This window comes from Fusarium phalaenopsidis (assembly GCF_050370095.1).
Source record: "Fusarium phalaenopsidis strain FUZ10S chromosome Unknown contig_32296, whole genome shotgun sequence".
Classification (NCBI taxonomy): domain Eukaryota; kingdom Fungi; phylum Ascomycota; class Sordariomycetes; order Hypocreales; family Nectriaceae; genus Fusarium; species Fusarium phalaenopsidis.
Genome location: NW_028145408.1, coordinates 1,604,192 through 1,621,292, shown reverse-complemented (window position 1 = coordinate 1,621,292; position 17,101 = coordinate 1,604,192). Strand labels below are relative to the sequence as shown.

The following is a 17,101-nucleotide window of genomic DNA, read 5'->3' as shown; positions in this document are numbered from 1 at the left end:
TACTCGTAACCTCTCGTTGTGCGTGATCTTGCCTTGGCGTGCACGTACCATCTACGACAACCCAAAGGATGCGGTCTCCCACTGAACCGATAATGAACCTGATTCTATCGCCAAATTCTGCGAGTACGCTGCAAGGTCAGGCCGTAGTGGTGTGTGCAAGGGGTGGATGCAACTTGGATGGTGGACGGAGTTGCCGCCTGCCTAGCAGGCTTCAGAATTTTCTTCTCTTTGTTGGGGACGATTTATTCCGGTAAATTGGCACAAGACACTCTGCATACGTGTCACAGTTACGAATTATAGATCCATTCTTGCTCGATTCAACGTCTGAATGCTGCGTGACTGTCCTATCCCGGCCCAGGTCACAAGTTAAGAGTCCATGGATGACTGTCATGGGCAGGGTTGCACGCCCAGGCGGTAATAAACTGGACCCTGAAGATTGGAAGAGGGGCAGGATGGATGTCAGAGGCTCTGAGGGGCACGCAAGATGATGACAGCGGAATCAAGCAGAGCTCTCCCAAGGCAGCGTGGGGTTATGATTGATAGTGGACGGGTGACGAAAGACGTTGCGTGGGCGTTTGAGTTCTTATTCTTGTTAGACAAGGCAGAAACTACGAGATGCTGCCTTGCTGACTGACAATCAAGCAAGACAAACAACACACACAATAGCATCACGAAAAGTCAAAAGGCGGATTGCTTACTTACACCGCCGTGTCGGTACAAAGATTTTAAAGATTCTTTCCCATGCATGATGCTACGTCAAACCCGGACGGTCAAATGTGATGGATGACTCCCGCGAAGAAATCATCCAAGCAAATCGCCTGGCAGCTTCCACGTTGGACATTAGCTCGTCGGACCCTGCGAGGTGGCCGTTTGGGAGGTGACGGGTTCGCTTTCGCTTCCCGATCCCACGAGCGCTTGTCGGAATGGTCAGGATCGTCCATCCAATTCATCCATGGCTGGCGCTGTTGGATTGGATTGGCACGCAGACAGAGAGCTAGCGCGCTTGTCGGATGCCCTGAGGCCCGGCACCGAGACCCTCGATGGAAATGACGGCGATTGCGCCCCTAACCCACAGGGGCACTGCACCTCTGACGGAAGTGAGGTGTGGATGGCACAGGCCACACAGCCCAACAGGGGTTGCCTGGGCTGCTGTACCGACAGGGGCTGCCGTCCCGCCCCCGCCACTGGGTCCTGGTCCTCGAAACCCTTCTATTTTGGTAGGTCGCCTGGGCAGGTACAGGTACCTGCCTAACTATTCGGCCACTTGACGCTTCGCTCCGAACCCGAAACCACGGCCTTTTTTGAGGTAGAGCTTCCCCCTCTGGCTTCCCGTCGTCGGGTCTTTCAGCCCACGCTTCGTTTTCTCTGATTTCTTCTGCTTTGGATCATTCTTCCAACCTCTTCCTCGCCCGTCTCCTCTCGTCTTCGAGCGACCAGCACATTGACCGACTCATCTATCGCACCTTCACTACATTAACCTATCCATCTCACCGCGCGCGTCGCACCGAGCCGCCTCCCGTCCCTCCTCAACCATCGCCTGCGACTGATGCGCCCCCGATAATGAAGGCTTGTGGCCTGTTGTTACCTCGCTGAACCTCACGAGGCACCCGATCTTCTCTCACAATCACATCCTTCTTTTCTACTACATCCAGCAACCATGAAGGAGTTCCCTCGGAAATTCCTCAGCTTGCGCGACAAGAATGGCGCAGGCCGTAGATCTAAGTCGGCAACACCAGCGCCGCCTGTACCAGCAACCTCGGACAACGCCAACAAGAACAAGGTATGCTCGAGATGCCCTCAATGGTCATGTCTCGCGGTGGTGGGCTTGGTCACGATGTCAAGCATGCCCAAAGCCGCGGGACAAATCCTTTTGGACTCATTTGCTGACCAGTTGCGGGACAGCCTCGTCCACTTTCTGCAGGCGCCTTCATGGCCATGTTCAAGACAGACAATGCCAAGCCAGGCGCCAAAGCAGATGCAGAGAAGGAAAAGGACACAGCACGAGTACGGAACGGCCCCTGCGATTATGAGAGCCGATTCATTAACATCAATCTGTTAGGTCGAGGAGATTCTACGACGGCTTGACGAGCTCAACATAACAAATGTCACCGCTGACCACATCAACGACATCATGGCCACCAAGTTCGCCGACCACGACCCGAAAAAGACGGTTGAATTCATCGACATGGAGCAGAAGGCGGCAGCTGGCATCATCACCCCTTACGACCCAAGCGTGGAAATGGTTGGTGCCGAGAATCGCGGCAACGTAACGTGTTACTTGGACGCCCTGCTCTTCTCCATGTTTGCCAAGCTTGACGCTTTTGAGTGCATGCTCAAGAATGAGTTTCCCGAGGAAGACAACCGCAATAAGCTCGTCACTCTCTTGCGCATGTGGGTAAACATGCTGAGGACTGGAAAGCTAGTACACACAGATCTGGTAGGCTGAGGCGCATCCCATCCCGCAGGTTTAAATTAGACTCGGCTAACTCGTGCAGACCAAGCTGATCCAGGACGCCTTGGCTGACTGTGGCTGGTCAGATGCTCGGATGCTAGAGCAACAAGATACTTCGGAAGCTTTTGCTTTCATCACAGAAACTCTACAGCTACCCCTCCTCTCATTGCAGGTCGACCTTTTCCACCAAGGCAAGAAGGATAAGGACGATCACAAGGTTGTCTACGAACGTCTCCTGAACCTTGCCGTACCCCCAGATCCCGAAGATAAGGGAATCAAGTTGGAGGATTGTCTCGAGGAGTACTTCAACGCCCAGGTCGACGTCAAGCGAGACAGCGAAGATGGGAAGAAGCTCGGCGTGGAAGATAGGAGCTACAGCGAGCCACCAACGTTGAAGCACAGGGATACGATTCGGATCATCACCGAGGAAAGGGGCGAACCATCAACACCTATCACTGCCTCCCCGACGACTATCACTCCCATCGAGAGGACGCCCACCGCCGAGAAAGGACCGATTTTTGGGGGTCAAGACGTCAAGATCAAAGATGGCGATATTCCTGATGATGAGGAGGTGGGTGAAGTCACCACCATCGAAATAGCACAGGAGCGCAAGCCATCCGTTCGCGCAAGGTCAACAAGTGTTATCCAGCGTGTCGTTCTCGATGAGCAGGGTCGTCCATCTACCCCTGACAATATCACGGTACTCCAAAAGGCCATGAGAAAGGGCTCGACTGTGGTCAAGGCCGTAACAATCCCTGCGTGGCAATTTTTCAGACTTATCCGTGAGTTTGCCCCCCTGTTTCCCACGACAGCACTGACAAGTATGGTAGCATGGCATGCGTTGACAAGCTCTGAGCCCCGAAACAACGTCGACGTTGCCCTAAACTTTGACCAACGACCAGTCGTAGGCATCTGCCTCAAACGTTATGCCATGACCGAGTCGGGTCACCCCAAGCGCCATAACACCTTCATCGATATACCTGACAGCCTCAGGCTCCCGCACTTTATGCTCGCTGACGAGATCAAGACGGAGGAGGAATCGAATGTCCTTAACATGGAGTACAAGCTCGTTCTTCAATCCGTCATCTGCCATCGTGGTGATTCGTTACAAAGTGGACACTACATCGCGTTCGCCAGAGTTGCCCCTAAGCTCCTGAAGGATAACCGGCGGCATAATTTCGATCCTCCCCCGGATTACGAGGAGGCTCAATGGGTCAAGTTCGATGACCTACAGATCGAGAACCGTGTCACCTACGTCGACGACATCAAGAGAGCCCTGAGAGAAGAGATGCCGTATCTGCTCTTTTATCAGATCGTACCAATGGTCGACATTGCCCCTCCTTCTGTCGACGACACCGAAACTGAGCCGCCATCATATAACGAGTCCAAGGTTAGCATCGAGCTACCTCCTACACCAACCCGAAGCAACCAACTGGGAATTTCGGGCCAGGACGAGAGCTACTTTGACAATACTCCAACCATTGAGAGCTCTCAGCTATATGCCAGCAAGCCACCGAGTATTCGACTCTCTTCAGACAGCGAACGCCCCCCTAGAAGGAGTGGTGAGGGTGCAGATTTCCACCAGGGATCTCTCCTCGGAGATTCTCGTCGCCCTAGCGTGGTCTGGACGGACTCGACTTCTCCAACCCCCAACTCTCACTCTCCAGCCGTGACACCCAACGAAGAATCTACGGCATCCAGGTTGTCTCGCGCGGCATCGAGGTTCGCCAAGGTCAACAGGAGTCGACCAAGCAGCCAGAACGGCGACAACCGTATCAGCTTTTCAATGAGCCGCTTGGGAGGGCTCATGCGGCCAAGCAAGGAGCCTTTGGTGGACCCCAGGGCTGACCCCAAGGCAGATCTCAAGGTGGATTCCAATCCTCTTGGGATGTCCTCGGCCAATTCCACAGGTGTTTTGACCATGGAGCTATCCAAGGAGTCCAAGAGCAGCACCGATGGAGCTGAAGCATCTGCTGAGCCAGAGGCCGAGCCTCATCACCATCACCACCAGCATGGTGGGAAGCATGGCCATAAGCGAATCAAGTCCAAGGATAAGATCAAGAACAAGAACAACCCTCAACCAGAGCGAGAATGCACGGTGATGTAATCGTCGTGCTTCTTGATGACGGCAAACGACACCGAAAAACATGAAGCAACAAGACATCAACACACACACGAAATCACGACTTTTTTTTTTCAATGTTTGAATACACACGCATAGGAACAGGAGTTGTCGGCTTAAAAAGGAAACAGTGCAAAGGCCTCGGATGTGAATGGTTGCCAGCGAGCGAGATGACGCACCGCCCTGGTGGACTGTAATGGAGTTGGACAAGGTGTAAAAAGGGAGGAAAATGAGCACCAGGGTACGTGATGACTGAACGGACGAAAGAAGAGCGGAATTGCATTTTTCTCTCTGTTTTCTTGTTTGGCCGAGGGCCTACATAGCTTGGAAGGAAGAAAAAAGCCAAGAGATTCTAGCAAGGCGTTTTGGATGGACGTGGTATCACAGGACATCTGCCTGTACTCATCGAAGGTTACCCTGAGAGGGTTGGTATAATGACGCACACGCACACGCACACGTAGAGACAGACGCAAAGGCAATGAGAGAGGCGAGACTACAAGAGGCTCATGATCAGTTAATATGACTACTTGAACATGTTTCATTCCACGTGATTGACCATTTCCCATGCTTCCACATCACATCCTTCGAGAAACTCTGTAGCATCACGTTTGTCTATTTCCTTATACACAGTTACATGAACAGGGAGGCCGTTTCCCAACAGCCCTCCCCGTGGGTAGATGCCCCATCCATCATCATCAACAGTTTAACTTGAAAACCCACCACCTCGATGAGCGCCAAGGGGGGTTAAGTATTCAGCCAAACATTTTAAAAAATATCAAGAACAAGTGAGGATTCCCCAGCTTTGTTTTCCTCGCCCTCTGCTGTGCGTCGCAGAAACAAATGACCGGCGCAGAACACCCACGACAATAATATACACAGATGCCCGGGATCCCCTGTCCCCCAGGAGGTTTGGAGCAAGGCGCTCCAGAGGATCAGACGAGATATATATATGCGACAGATCCCCCCTGGGGGACGAGAAACCATGGCATCATCGGAGGCGGAAAGGACGACTAATAAGACATCAAGGGGGGTGGTGAATCGGGGGGAGAGGGGTCGTGGCGTTTTCCTGGGCCGGTCAACGGTGGGCTACATTAGATTATTCCACCGGATGAGAGTGAGTCGTAGCTGGTGTCATTGGGAGTGCCTGTCGTATCCCAGAGCTTAAAAGGGGATGTTGGGAGGAGGCTGAGATCCAAGGGCCTCCTGCTGTTCTTGAAGCTCCTCGGGAGCAGCCTCGATAGAGACACCCAGTCCAATCTTGGCTTGGCGCTATAGCAAAAAGTCAGTATTATCCAAGATGCTTTGAGATTGGGAATACGAACCGTAAAGTGGTCAATGTCAGCGGCAAAGGTCATCATAACAGGGGGAGCAACACGCTTCTCAAGAACGCAGCTAAGCTTGCCCTTGGAATCGACCTGAGCTCGGAAGGTAGACATGCGGAAATCATACTTGGCGCCAATGGTGGTGACACCCTCCTTCTGCAGACCACCACCCATCATGCCGCCGGGAGAGGGGACGAGGCCGAGGCTCAGATCAACACCAGCCTGGACCTTATCGGAGAGTCGTCGCCAGTAAGAGGTGTTGAGAGTTCCCATGGCAGCCTGGAGCTGAGCGGTGGCAATCCAGTCGTTAGACTTATAACGGGCAGCGTACGAAACAGCGCACTCGGGGCCCTGGGTGAGAGCAGGTCGCTGCCAGAGAGTCTCGAGACCAAGAGCGAGCTTGGGAGTGACGGACTGGAGGTAGCTACCAATGAAGATACCAGTGAGTCCGCCCTCCAGGTAGGAGGGGTTGAGCATCTTGAGGGATGCGCTAAAGTCGTTGCCGGTGTACTCATGCTCGAACTGCGCCATATCCTGACCACCAGGCGAGATGGAGAGCTGAGACTTGGAGACAAGCTTGTCGGACCATCGCCAGTTGAATCGCCCGGAGAGAGCGCCCTCGTTGTCGAGGTTTCCTTGGCAGAAGACCTAGTGATGGGTTAGCACCCCGCCTATACGAATTTGTCATCGCGGTTAGCTACCTTGCCTGTGCCGTACATGGCGGCAAAGGTGTAAGGGTTGATGCGCTCGCCCAGAGCAAACTGGTGAGAGACCTGGAAGAGGGGAGCCATGCTGAAGATCTTGGTCAGATCGGCGCGGATGCCAGTGAACATGTAGTTGTTGAGGAAGACATCGCGCTGGACCTCTTTGGCGAGGTTCTCAATGGTTCCGGGGTTGGACAGGCCGAGCTTCGCCCTCCGCTCGCTGAAGGAATTGAGAGCATCTCCTAACACATTGGCGATTGGGTTGGAGAAGAGGACCGCCTTTATGGGGTCCAATGCGGCTGAGGAGGCCATGGTGAGAGATGTGCGCCGAGGCGAGGCCGGAGACAAGGTCGGAGCCGGCAAGACAAGAAAGAGACTCGGCGACGAAGATATCGACGAGGGCGCAACCGTAATGCGGGGGGCCGGAGGGGGGAGGAGCAGGGTAGAAGAGGTTGCTGAGATAACCTCGATCGCGATTAAGTCCCGAGGCCTCTGAACGCCAGGATCGTGATGACGAGCACAGATGGCTTTGGGTGGTGTTGGGGAGGATGGAGAATAATTTTCATCTGGCTCCGGACAGCTCTAGTGAGGAGCACGAGCCACCAATGATGTCGAGTCGGTTGCCCGCGCGGCTTTTGTGTGGCGGAGACAAGAATCTTCCGTGCTCCGTTGGGGTCAAGCCACGAGGGGCAATCAAGTGTGGCTGGTAAGACCGAGGTTTATCCACCATCGCATCTGAGCTGATGAGCCCTGGAATGGGAAGGCGCCAAGGCTCTGGCTCAGATCGGCCTGGGCTGGGGGCAGTGCCGTGTCTTTGGTTGGCGACACAAGGTACTCAACAGGTACTCTGTACTTCCCACCAGAGGCCCTCTCCCAGGGATTTGGGGCTCACATGCACGACTTTGCACCACGTATTGGTGAATGACGTTCTGGTTAGTGGGTACCGATACTTTAATCGCTACCTACGTCTGTCAATGAGTCCCCTCAACGCCGTTCAACACCAACGACTGCCATTTTCAATTCTCTAATGCTTCTTCTCTTCTTACACTTTCGCCTTCTCCATTGCAAATTCTCCCAATCACTTCTTCTCTTCCCTTCTTGCACGACGTTGTTGAATGAGAGCGGTCAAGGCTTTTTATCTCTCGAGCCGACCCCGCCGATAACGCCCGAATTCTCTATCTCTTCCCTTCTCCCGTGAGCTCATCCGCCGTCTCTGAAGCCGTACCACAAAGGGACCCGTTAAACGATTCAAGGCGCCAGTTGCAGATCACTACAGGTTCATTGACGCACAAAAAATACATCACGTTTTATCGACCAGCATCTCGCCTGCTCCACCGACTGCTTCGTACCATTGAGCATCGCATCGCATCTGCACAGCCAGGGAGCCTCTCTTCATCCGTTCGGTTCAACTCTCGCCGGGCAACATCGCTAGTGGTCGCAATACTGTTTCGGTTCCCGGGCCTCAGAAATCTTCATTGTTTTTAGTCATACGCCAGTAATTTAACCCTCACGGGGAACGTATCTCATTAGCCTAGAAGTATCTTTGCCGGGAAGCCCTGCAGGGATACTCAAACCGACATGGATACTCTCTTGTAGGTGGAATTTCTCTTCTTCTCTTCCGTTGTTATTGTCTTCCATCCGCCTTTAGAATTTGAGGGCTATCTTCATCTTGAGACTTTTATAGACTCCAGCCTCAAACTGTCTCATATGAGTCCCTAGTTGAGCCGCTTGCCACGTTCCTGAAGCATCTCACATCATCTTGGCTTGTCGGGCGTCACCACAGGCTTCTAACGGAATCACCTGTGATCCTTTGGTTCTCTCCATGGTCATTTCGTAACTAACAGTAAAAAGAACCGCTGAGATTGCGGCCAACGCTCCTCGCTACCGCCGCAAAAGCTCAACCTTCATCGATGGCATCCACGACATTACCGAGGGCCAAGATCTGGCCCCGGCCCAACTCTACAGTACCATGTCGGGTCGGCTCTTTCACTCTGGCCGTATAGCCATTGTCATGGTTGGACCGCCCGCTCGTGGAAAGACGTAGGTTCTGGTCTCTCAGGTGTTGGTCGAAGCTGACGGTTCTTGCAGGCACATCTGCGTCTCCATGGCGCGGTATCTTGGATGGCTTGGTGTCAAAACTCGCATCTTTCATCTTGGTGACTATCGCCGGGCAACTGTCGGTCCTGAAGGGGAGATCCCTGACGACTATTTCTTCCCAAATGCGTCGCCGGCTTCGGTTATCCTGCGCCAGAAGATCTTGAAGAAATGCCGTGAAGACATCTACGGCTGGTTGAACCATGATAACGGACAAGTGGCCATTTATGACGCTGTCAATCCGACTGCCAACGGGCGACGTTCGCTTGCTAAGGAGTTTGCGAAGCATGATGTTCAGGTAGGGAAGACATGATGCGTACTCTTGGACATGAACTAACAGTTCATGGGATAGACCCTGTTCATCGAGTCGTTCGTTGACGACGAACGCATTCTTCGCGAGAATGCTCGTAACGTCAAAATCTCGTCCCCTGATGTGAGTGTACATGTGTACCCAAGTTGAGTATAGGAAGCTAACTTTGATTAATAGTTCGCGGGCATGGATCCAGATGAAGCTGCCAAGCTGTATCTTCAGAGGATCGAGATGAAGATACCCGTCTTTGAGACCATGGATGAGAAAGAGCTCAACTATGTCAAAATGATCAACGCCGGAACCAAGTTCTTCTACAACAATGTCAGCTTCAACTATCTCTCGCACCGAATCGTCTTCTACCTCACCAACCTACACATCAAGTCGCGGAAGACCTTCTTTGCCCGAGCTGGCACCACAGCAGAGGAAGATTCGTACAAGGCCGACGCCCCCTTGTCACAGGAAGGGAGAGAGTATGCTGAGAAGATGTCTGAGGCACTCATACGGCATCGTGAACAAGAGCGTCAGACGACCATCGCCGAGGGAGGTGCAGATGTGCCGCTGCCGCCCCTGACGGTCTGGACGTCAACGCGTATGCGTACTGTTCAGACATCAGATGCCTTGAAGGAGAAGGGCTATCGAGTCCGGCAGCGTTCCCAGCTCAGTCAGATAAACCCTGGTGTGTGCGAGAAGATGTCGGAGCGAATGATCCGCCAAATCTACCCCGATGAAGTTGAGAAGCACGAACTGGACCCATACCATCACCGCTATCCTCGTGCAGAGGTAAGTTGTCTAGCGAAAGATGCTTCATGTTAGTTGATGAGGATACTAATTCGAACAGTCGTACCACGACCTCGCTGTCCGGCTGGAACCCATCATCCTGGAGCTGGAACGAGAGCAGCATGATCTTCTCATCATCGCACACGAATCTGTGCTCCGGGTTCTATACGCCTACCTGATGCACTGTTCAACTATGGATATCCCCATGATCAGGTTTCCCCGCGACGAGATCATTGAGATCATCCCGGCTGCGTACCAGAACGAGGCCAAGCGCATCCACATCCCCGGCCTGGACCCTCTCATCGTGCCCGGCTCGCCACAGGACATCAAGATCCCTGTTCCGAGCAGCGGCTACGCGAGCGGGCAGTTGACGCCGATTCCCAGCGGTATTGGCACCCCGGTTGAGCATAGCGAGCGGCTGCCCGAGAAGGTCATCAGCACGGTCAAGGACCTGGTCGCGGACAAGGTGAACGATGAGGACTAGTCTCTTGCAGTCCCCGTGCTTCGGTTGAGAGCGTTGAGGCATCGAGAGAACCAAAGACTGATGAATCCTCGGACCCAACCCCTCTCAACCGAGAAGGACTACGATGATCTGCGGCCAAGGACGGGGGGTCATTTTAGGAGTGAGCAGGTTGAATACTATCAAAGAAAGAAATGATGCATCACTGATCACATGATTCGACGAGGTCGCATCCCAGACGCTGGCCGGTTGCATCCAAAAGCATGCATTTTGATATGACAAGTCGAGCCATGAACCTCGCCAGGTAGCCTTCATCCTTGCTCCTTGCTTCCCCAAGTCCTCGGTTCCAGGGAGCCCAATGATTTCAAAGCCAGGTCATGCTACGCTACGGGGTCTCTCGTTTCACTCGGGTTGCAGAACAACATGGAAAGCAACATGGTGGGAGGCTGTCAAAGGTTGGGCGTGCGTGAGTGAGTAAGTGAATGAGTTGGTGGAGGGTAGGTAGCAATGATTGTCTGTGAGCAGGGGCATAACCGAGATAGCTCAGCACATCATCATTCCTTGGCTACCTACCTACAGTATGTACTCATGAATCCCATCCCATAGTTGGTTATCTACGAATTTGTCTTCCATCGCGACGAGTGATGAATCAATGCCTTGTCCCCCCTCTCGGCGGCAAAGTGCAGAAGCCACAAGCACAAGCACAAAAAGAGTCAAACATGTCGCAAACCCAAAAGCAAGCGCCCGGCCCGTCTCTTGTGTCTCAACCAACGAGTCCAATAGCCACCATTGGTTGAGTCCTCTCTTGCTGCCAACAAAAAAGAAACAAGAGAAAAAAAAGTTTCAAGGCAAAGGGGACGCATCAACGGGCGGCGTGGCACGACGTTACAAGCTGACACCAACAAGTGGCTGGCGCAAAAAGAAAGATACAACTCGAGTACACTCATCCAGAACTCGGCCGGCCACAGGCACAGAGGTATCAACCAGGTCGCGCGAGCACAGCGGCCTCCCGGTGCCTTGTGCCTGGGGTGGGCGGCCGGGGGATGGACGTGTTATTTGCCGGGAGATGCAGGTCGCTGAATTGGGGAAGCTTGTGTGCACAGGGGGGTCATGTCAAGGATGGGTGAGTGGGCGTTTAATTGTGCTTTGCTGTTCTGTCCTGTGCTGTCCTGTGCTGTAGGAAGGAGTAGGACTGATGGACGGACGACGGACGATACAGGATGTGTCTTGTTGGCTGAGACATTACTGTCTCCCAGTCAGCCAGTCTGTCTGTCTGTCAGAGTTCCAACAATGGATCTGTAGCAAGTCAGAATGATCGTCATCTGCCCGTGGCTAACGAGAGGTCATCAAGACGGCAGACTTGCCATATCTGGAAGTCGAGCTCAACTGTAATCGACACAGCAAGCACTATTCCAGGCTCAAACCTCCCCCCGTCAAGGTCTTGTCTTTCGTCACATCATGAACAACAGCCTAGAGGAACGGCCCTCTCCCCCAGCCGGGGAGCATGGCAAAACCTCCGGGGCCACCAGTGTCATATATGACAGGCAGCGGACCATGTCCACTGATTACCTGCATATTTCGGCCATCCGCCACCTAGTCCAGGTTGCAAAGATCTTCCCCTCCAATGACCGAAGTAACGCCCGTAGGTAGACCTCAGTTCTGCTTGCTTGCTTGCTCGCTCGCTTCCTAGGCTTCCTCCTCACTATGCCCTGTGCGCCGCATGGATCCCTCTCGTGTCCGTGACCGGGTTATCACGGATCAAGCTCCGCGGCGACAACCTCCGACATGGACGGCCGTGTTTTCGAGGTCAGGTCTGGTCTGCGAACATGAAGATCCAGAGGGTTACCCCAAGGGCAGGGGTCCGAGTCCATGGATGCGTGACAGCGACAGCGATCATCTGTACATGTATGTCCGTACACACAAGAAAGAGACCCTATGTTGTCCCGTAAACATAGATGCCTTACCACGGCTGTTGAGTTTGCTCAGCAATAGAAGCTACTGCCATCTTGGTCAACATGGATTCTCTGATCTCGCTTGTCCCCGGTCCCCAACAAATAGGTGCATACAGGTGCCGATATGTTAGTTCAACGTCTGGCAAGTGTACTTACTATACCAGCTTTTGTCCGGCATGACGAGTTTTGTGCCATGTTCCACAGCCTGCAAGGGAACACCGTCATGGTGATACATCAAGTGAGGACAGGCCAGAATCCATTCATTCCCTTGTCCCCCCCCGTTGCATCGTAGGCGAGACACGCCCCATGTATAAGTTGGCTATATCGATCACACTCCAATCGTAGCAGTAGCCGAAGCATAGTCCATCGTGAAGACGCTGCTGCTGCTGTCAGGTATCGCCGTGCGCCATTAATCAGGCACATCTGCCGCCGGCAGAGGCTCTCCGATGCAATCGAGTGAGGAAAACGAACGAGCCATCTCATGATCTCCCGGGCCGAGACTGGCCGCGACGCCGACAAAGACAACTCGGGCTGCCATTGCATGTAAGCTGGCCATGCCCAAGCGTTGGGCACGACGGTGCCGCACCGCGGACTGGACTGAACCGGTCCTGACTTGGTGAAGGACGACTCGCAGCCACAGCCTCTATCCGTAAAAACGCAGCCGAGTCAAAGAGGCAATCGCCCTCTCACGGAAGCCAGGGGTAGGTCGCCATAGCCCTCCAGTTGGGTTAGAGGGCATGGAGGGGTTGAGATGAGGACGGGGTGTCACGGATCTCAGCTGGGTTCGTGGCATGGAACCATCGGATCCGACGAGGACCCTTGCCTGTGACCGTGTGTGCGAGATGTTGCCAAGGAAACTTGGATGATTGACTGGGTTGGGTGAGAAACAGGAGGAGCAGAAAACAGGCTGAGGCGATCATGGCCTGATCTAGTCTCGCCAGACTGATGCCACGAATATCACATCGCAGCCGTTCTAAGCATGTCAACACCAGCGCCGTCCTCCCAACCCCAGTTTGGAACCTTGAGGATAGCATCAAAGCCCAAGCCGGCTGATCTACACCCGTGCATGCATCGGGCCATAGTAAGAGCTTCCTCCATGTACACGATATCCACAGACAGGGGCAGGAAAAGGCCCATGGATCATGGACCATGCCGGGGCCGCCAGCCGGAAGCCGCGCGTCTGATGACCAGTCTCTGACAACACTTTCAGCCCCCAAGACTTTGATTGGGGTCACACAAGGAGGATCAGGAATGGACCCGTGAGACATGCCATGACCAACCGACTGCCTCTTTCACCTTGTCTCGCTCGGTGTCTTCATATAAGCTACCCAGGCTGTGGCCTGTAGCCTCGCAGATTCATCTAACGCCGATGTCGTCGGTCGTTGCCACATGCTAGTTCCCGTGCGGTGAGATGCGATGCGATGCTAGCGAACTGACAGGGGAACAGACATGCTTGTTGACGTAAGGCAGGCGGGAAACGGCGCTCGTGTTGGAGAGCCAGCTGATTTCAAGGCTGTGAATAGTGGCGGATTTCGAGGCTGTCGAAATGGGCTGATGATACACCAACACCCCCATGTAAGCCATGTGCATAGCATGCCTGCTGTCGCTGTCCTTCTGACCTCTCGTCGACTTAATGACGTTTCACAAAAGCACCGCAGCCGTCAGTAGGTTGCCACTGAATGACGGGAAGTGCCGTATCCAGTCAGTACTGTAATACTGAATAGCAATGTCTCACGATCCATCACAGGTGTTGTAAGTCTGATCGCTCTGTAGTAAGATTGTAGGCTAGAGTCGACGTGGAAACCTTGGTTTAGCCTTTGTGGAAATACCAGCGGCAAATTCTCCTCGAGTCAATGTCGCGTTTCGGTGCTAGGAAGTTGAGGAGAGCCCTGGGCCACTCGAGTACTGTCCCCTCGCTGGCAGTACATGCTCTGCAACACAAGAGTTCTGGCCCAGGAGGGGATGTCAACTTAAATATTTGCTGAGGCAGAGCTGAACAGCGAAAACCGGGGGAATCCATGGCAGGTTGGACGAATTAACCTTAACTTCCAAGTTGAAGTAAGAAAGGCTAGGGATGGAGCCGTCCTAACATGTATGCTTCTGCTGGTTTCTGGGAGTTGCATAGCCAACAACGGGCTATGCACGATTGCAACTCTCCATGCGCGTCGCCTGCTAGGCCTAGTTCGATCTGCACGTTCTGATTACACAGCAATTCCTCAGCTTGTCAGGCAACGTTGCTGTGTTGGATCGTTGAACCAGGATCACCAAGATCGAGTCAGGTGACATGAACCAGAGTCGCCCTCGGATTGTCAATGGCTCAACGTTGTGCGCTTGAACAAAAGAGGCTCGGACGTTTGTAGCCAGGGACGCCTCTAAAGTCATGCTGACATGCTTGGTGGCGTCAACTTTCTCCTCCATGCTTTCGAGCCGCAGCCGGGAAGCGGGAGTCTGATCTAGACCTTCCACTATCACACTCCGGTACCGCCGCAATGCCGCAGGCCGCGGCGCGGTATGTTTTAGCCCAACCCCAACTCTGGTGAGACGCGCTTGTTGAGCGGGGTGAACGGCTGGAGGCTCGAAAAAAAGGCCATGCCTCCCTCTCGGTGCACATGGAAGTCTAGGTTTCACGATGTCAATTGGACTCTGGGGATATCAATTGACCTCGGATCGAAGCAACCCAATTCTTGGAAGGACGAAGAAGCAGACTTGCCCTGAATTTCGTGTCAGTTGACTCCATGAAAACGGGACTGCCATGGGAGCTCCAACAGCAGCGGCAGGATGGGTATTACTGCTCTCTTCCCCAAGTAACGTCGGCCATTGATCTCGTCTTTCATGGTTGGATAACTCCGCGACAAGGACCCCTTTTTTCTCTCGAGTTGATCAGATGGGCCGTGTGCTTTTGCGAACCTAAATTCGGCCATTGTTATTAGCGTTGCATATGAGGGGTCTCATGACCATCTGCATTCCACAAAGTCCACCCACTTAGGACTACTTTCGCCCACCATCTTGATGGCTCCCCTCATCTCGTCGCCAGCTTCTGCGACTGGTAGCCTGTGAGTGGTCTGCAGCCGCCCATGGGCCCTGTGGTCAGCGGTGTTCGCGACGGGGACGGTGCCAGGGGCTTCGGTGGCCTCTGGGCTTTTCCCTCGTTCCTTGTTAGCGTTCAGATGCATCGGGGGAGGATGAGATGGGCGTGATGGGATGGAGACGATCGCTCAGATGCTGACCATCTACCGTGGCCGCATCGGCTTTTGGGTCAACAGGCTGTCAGGCGTCGCCGAAACGGGATGCCCGTCCATCACCAATCGCCATTTCCGACAGCTCGTCTCTCGTGGCCTCAAGCACATGCTCGTGGCAGACCCAACCCAAGAAGCAATGGCCATGCATATTTCGCAAAATGACGTCCTCACCATGACGTCGGGCCCATCCATTGGCCACAACCAGATCACCATTGGCGTTGACACTACTTACCCTGTGTCCACCTTGACCACCACTTTGATCACGCCCCTCGACACCACCAACCACCATCCAACCACCAACTGCTGACGACCCTAGGGCTTTTTCAAAGGGAAGAGCACTTGCCCACTGATGTGAGACTGAACCAAAAATATCCGAGTCGCAGGTTGACAGGCCAAGAGCCTCCAGGTGAGATTTGTTGGGTTGATAGAGTGGTTCGATAATACAGTCTTGACAGGAATCAGGCCGTCGAGCTCGACAGTCTCTCGCAGGTGACGGTGCCCGGGCTCAACACCCAAATTTGGGAACGTGTTTTGTGGAGGCACAATTAGGGCACAACAATTGCAAGTGAAGTGTCTCGTACCGGCGCGTTGGACTCCTGATTCCTGGATCTCGAGTTCCAGAGCTTCAGACGTCAGGGATCCACCCAGCCTCACCGTGCCACGGCCCCGCAGGTGCATGTGCTCTGTGCAAAGCGTCGTCCATCGTCATCTCGACTTCTGCATCAGGTGGGAACCCAACCAGCGGAGGAACCCAGTCCTCTCGGACCAGCCTGGCCGGCAGGGGAGGGCAGGGGCGGCTGTCGACTCTTACCGGTCGAGGGCCGACAGCCCCTGTCGCCAACGTTGCTTTTGATCGATAGACGCTGGCAACGCTGGGACTGGGTGAAGATCCAATCCCTGCGCATGCGTCACGGTTGTAGCGACCCGGGTTGCCAGCGAATATGCTTCGGCAATTAAATGTCTCGATCTCAAAAACGGTAGCTTGTTGGGGGTCCTGGGCGTCGACTTCATCAAATGGGAAGGTCTGGACCATCCTGCACTGGTCGCACATGGATGAAGAGACAAGCTGAGGCGATGCGAGATGAGACGAAACGGCGAGAGGTAAGGAGAGGTGAGATAGAGTGAGGTGAGGTGACGTGACCTTGGGGTGGTTGTTGACGCATTGAACATTGGTCGGGCCACATTTGGGATATCATGTGAACTTCTTTGCTTGCTGGTTGGTGTTGGGATCCAATATCAAGAAACCGCTCTCCAAACTGTGGGCGAGAAGGCATGAAACTGCCGCGTATGAAGAGGGGGTGAAAGGCCTATGATTGGCCTCGACAACTTTAAAGATGACAACCGACAGCTCTCTACAGAGTCTTGCATGCTCCTACTGTATAATCCGCTTCCGCTGTCCGGGTCAGCATCTTTTTGAGTCGCGAAATGTGGCTCCTTCGGGATCCTCTCACACTGGTGCCAACAGCGGGTCAGTGCTCCATTGCCGAATCCACCAGGGACCCAGAAATGGCACAAGCGTCCTACTGGCGAGAACGGCTGGGAATCGGGCCCAGCAGGCGAGAAGCTCTAAAATGGGTGTCACCTCTCTCGATGGGTGGATTTGTAGATCTCGTGTGTCTTGGCCGTCGGCGAGGAGCCCGAGCCGTGAGGCTGGATACCCTTGCCTGTT

General features: G+C 53.9%; 3 protein-coding genes across 3 annotated transcripts; 2 read left to right on the top strand and 1 right to left on the bottom strand.

Annotated features, from left to right (window-relative positions):
* Positions 1 to 1,657: 1,657 nt before the first annotated feature.
* LRP88_06085 (ubiquitin carboxyl-terminal hydrolase-domain-containing protein) lies at positions 1,658 to 4,559 on the top strand (the record flags this gene model as incomplete). The annotated part of the gene is made up of 5 exons (XM_083242625.1): positions 1,658 to 1,780; positions 1,903 to 2,004; positions 2,060 to 2,437; positions 2,496 to 3,234; positions 3,283 to 4,559. The coding sequence occupies 5 exons, from the start codon at positions 1,658 to 1,660 to the stop codon at positions 4,557 to 4,559; spliced, it is 2,619 nt and encodes an 872-aa protein (XP_083101561.1).
* A 1,176-nt stretch (positions 4,560 to 5,735) lies between these two features.
* On the bottom strand, positions 5,736 to 6,912 carry LRP88_06084 (TOM complex pore protein TOM40; the record flags this gene model as incomplete). Its single annotated transcript, XM_083242624.1, has 3 exons — positions 5,736 to 5,843; positions 5,897 to 6,544; positions 6,598 to 6,912. 3 exons carry the CDS (start codon positions 6,910 to 6,912, stop codon positions 5,736 to 5,738), a joined length of 1,071 nt encoding a protein of 356 aa, XP_083101560.1.
* A 1,266-nt stretch (positions 6,913 to 8,178) lies between these two features.
* Positions 8,179 to 10,265, top strand: LRP88_06083 (bifunctional fructose-2,6-bisphosphate 2-phosphatase/6-phosphofructo-2-kinase; the record flags this gene model as incomplete). Its single annotated transcript, XM_083242623.1, has 6 exons — positions 8,179 to 8,192; positions 8,452 to 8,640; positions 8,689 to 8,992; positions 9,047 to 9,127; positions 9,182 to 9,784; positions 9,843 to 10,265. The coding sequence occupies 6 exons, from the start codon at positions 8,179 to 8,181 to the stop codon at positions 10,263 to 10,265; spliced, it is 1,614 nt and encodes a 537-aa protein (XP_083101559.1).
* Between the last annotated feature and the right edge of the window lie 6,836 nt (positions 10,266 to 17,101).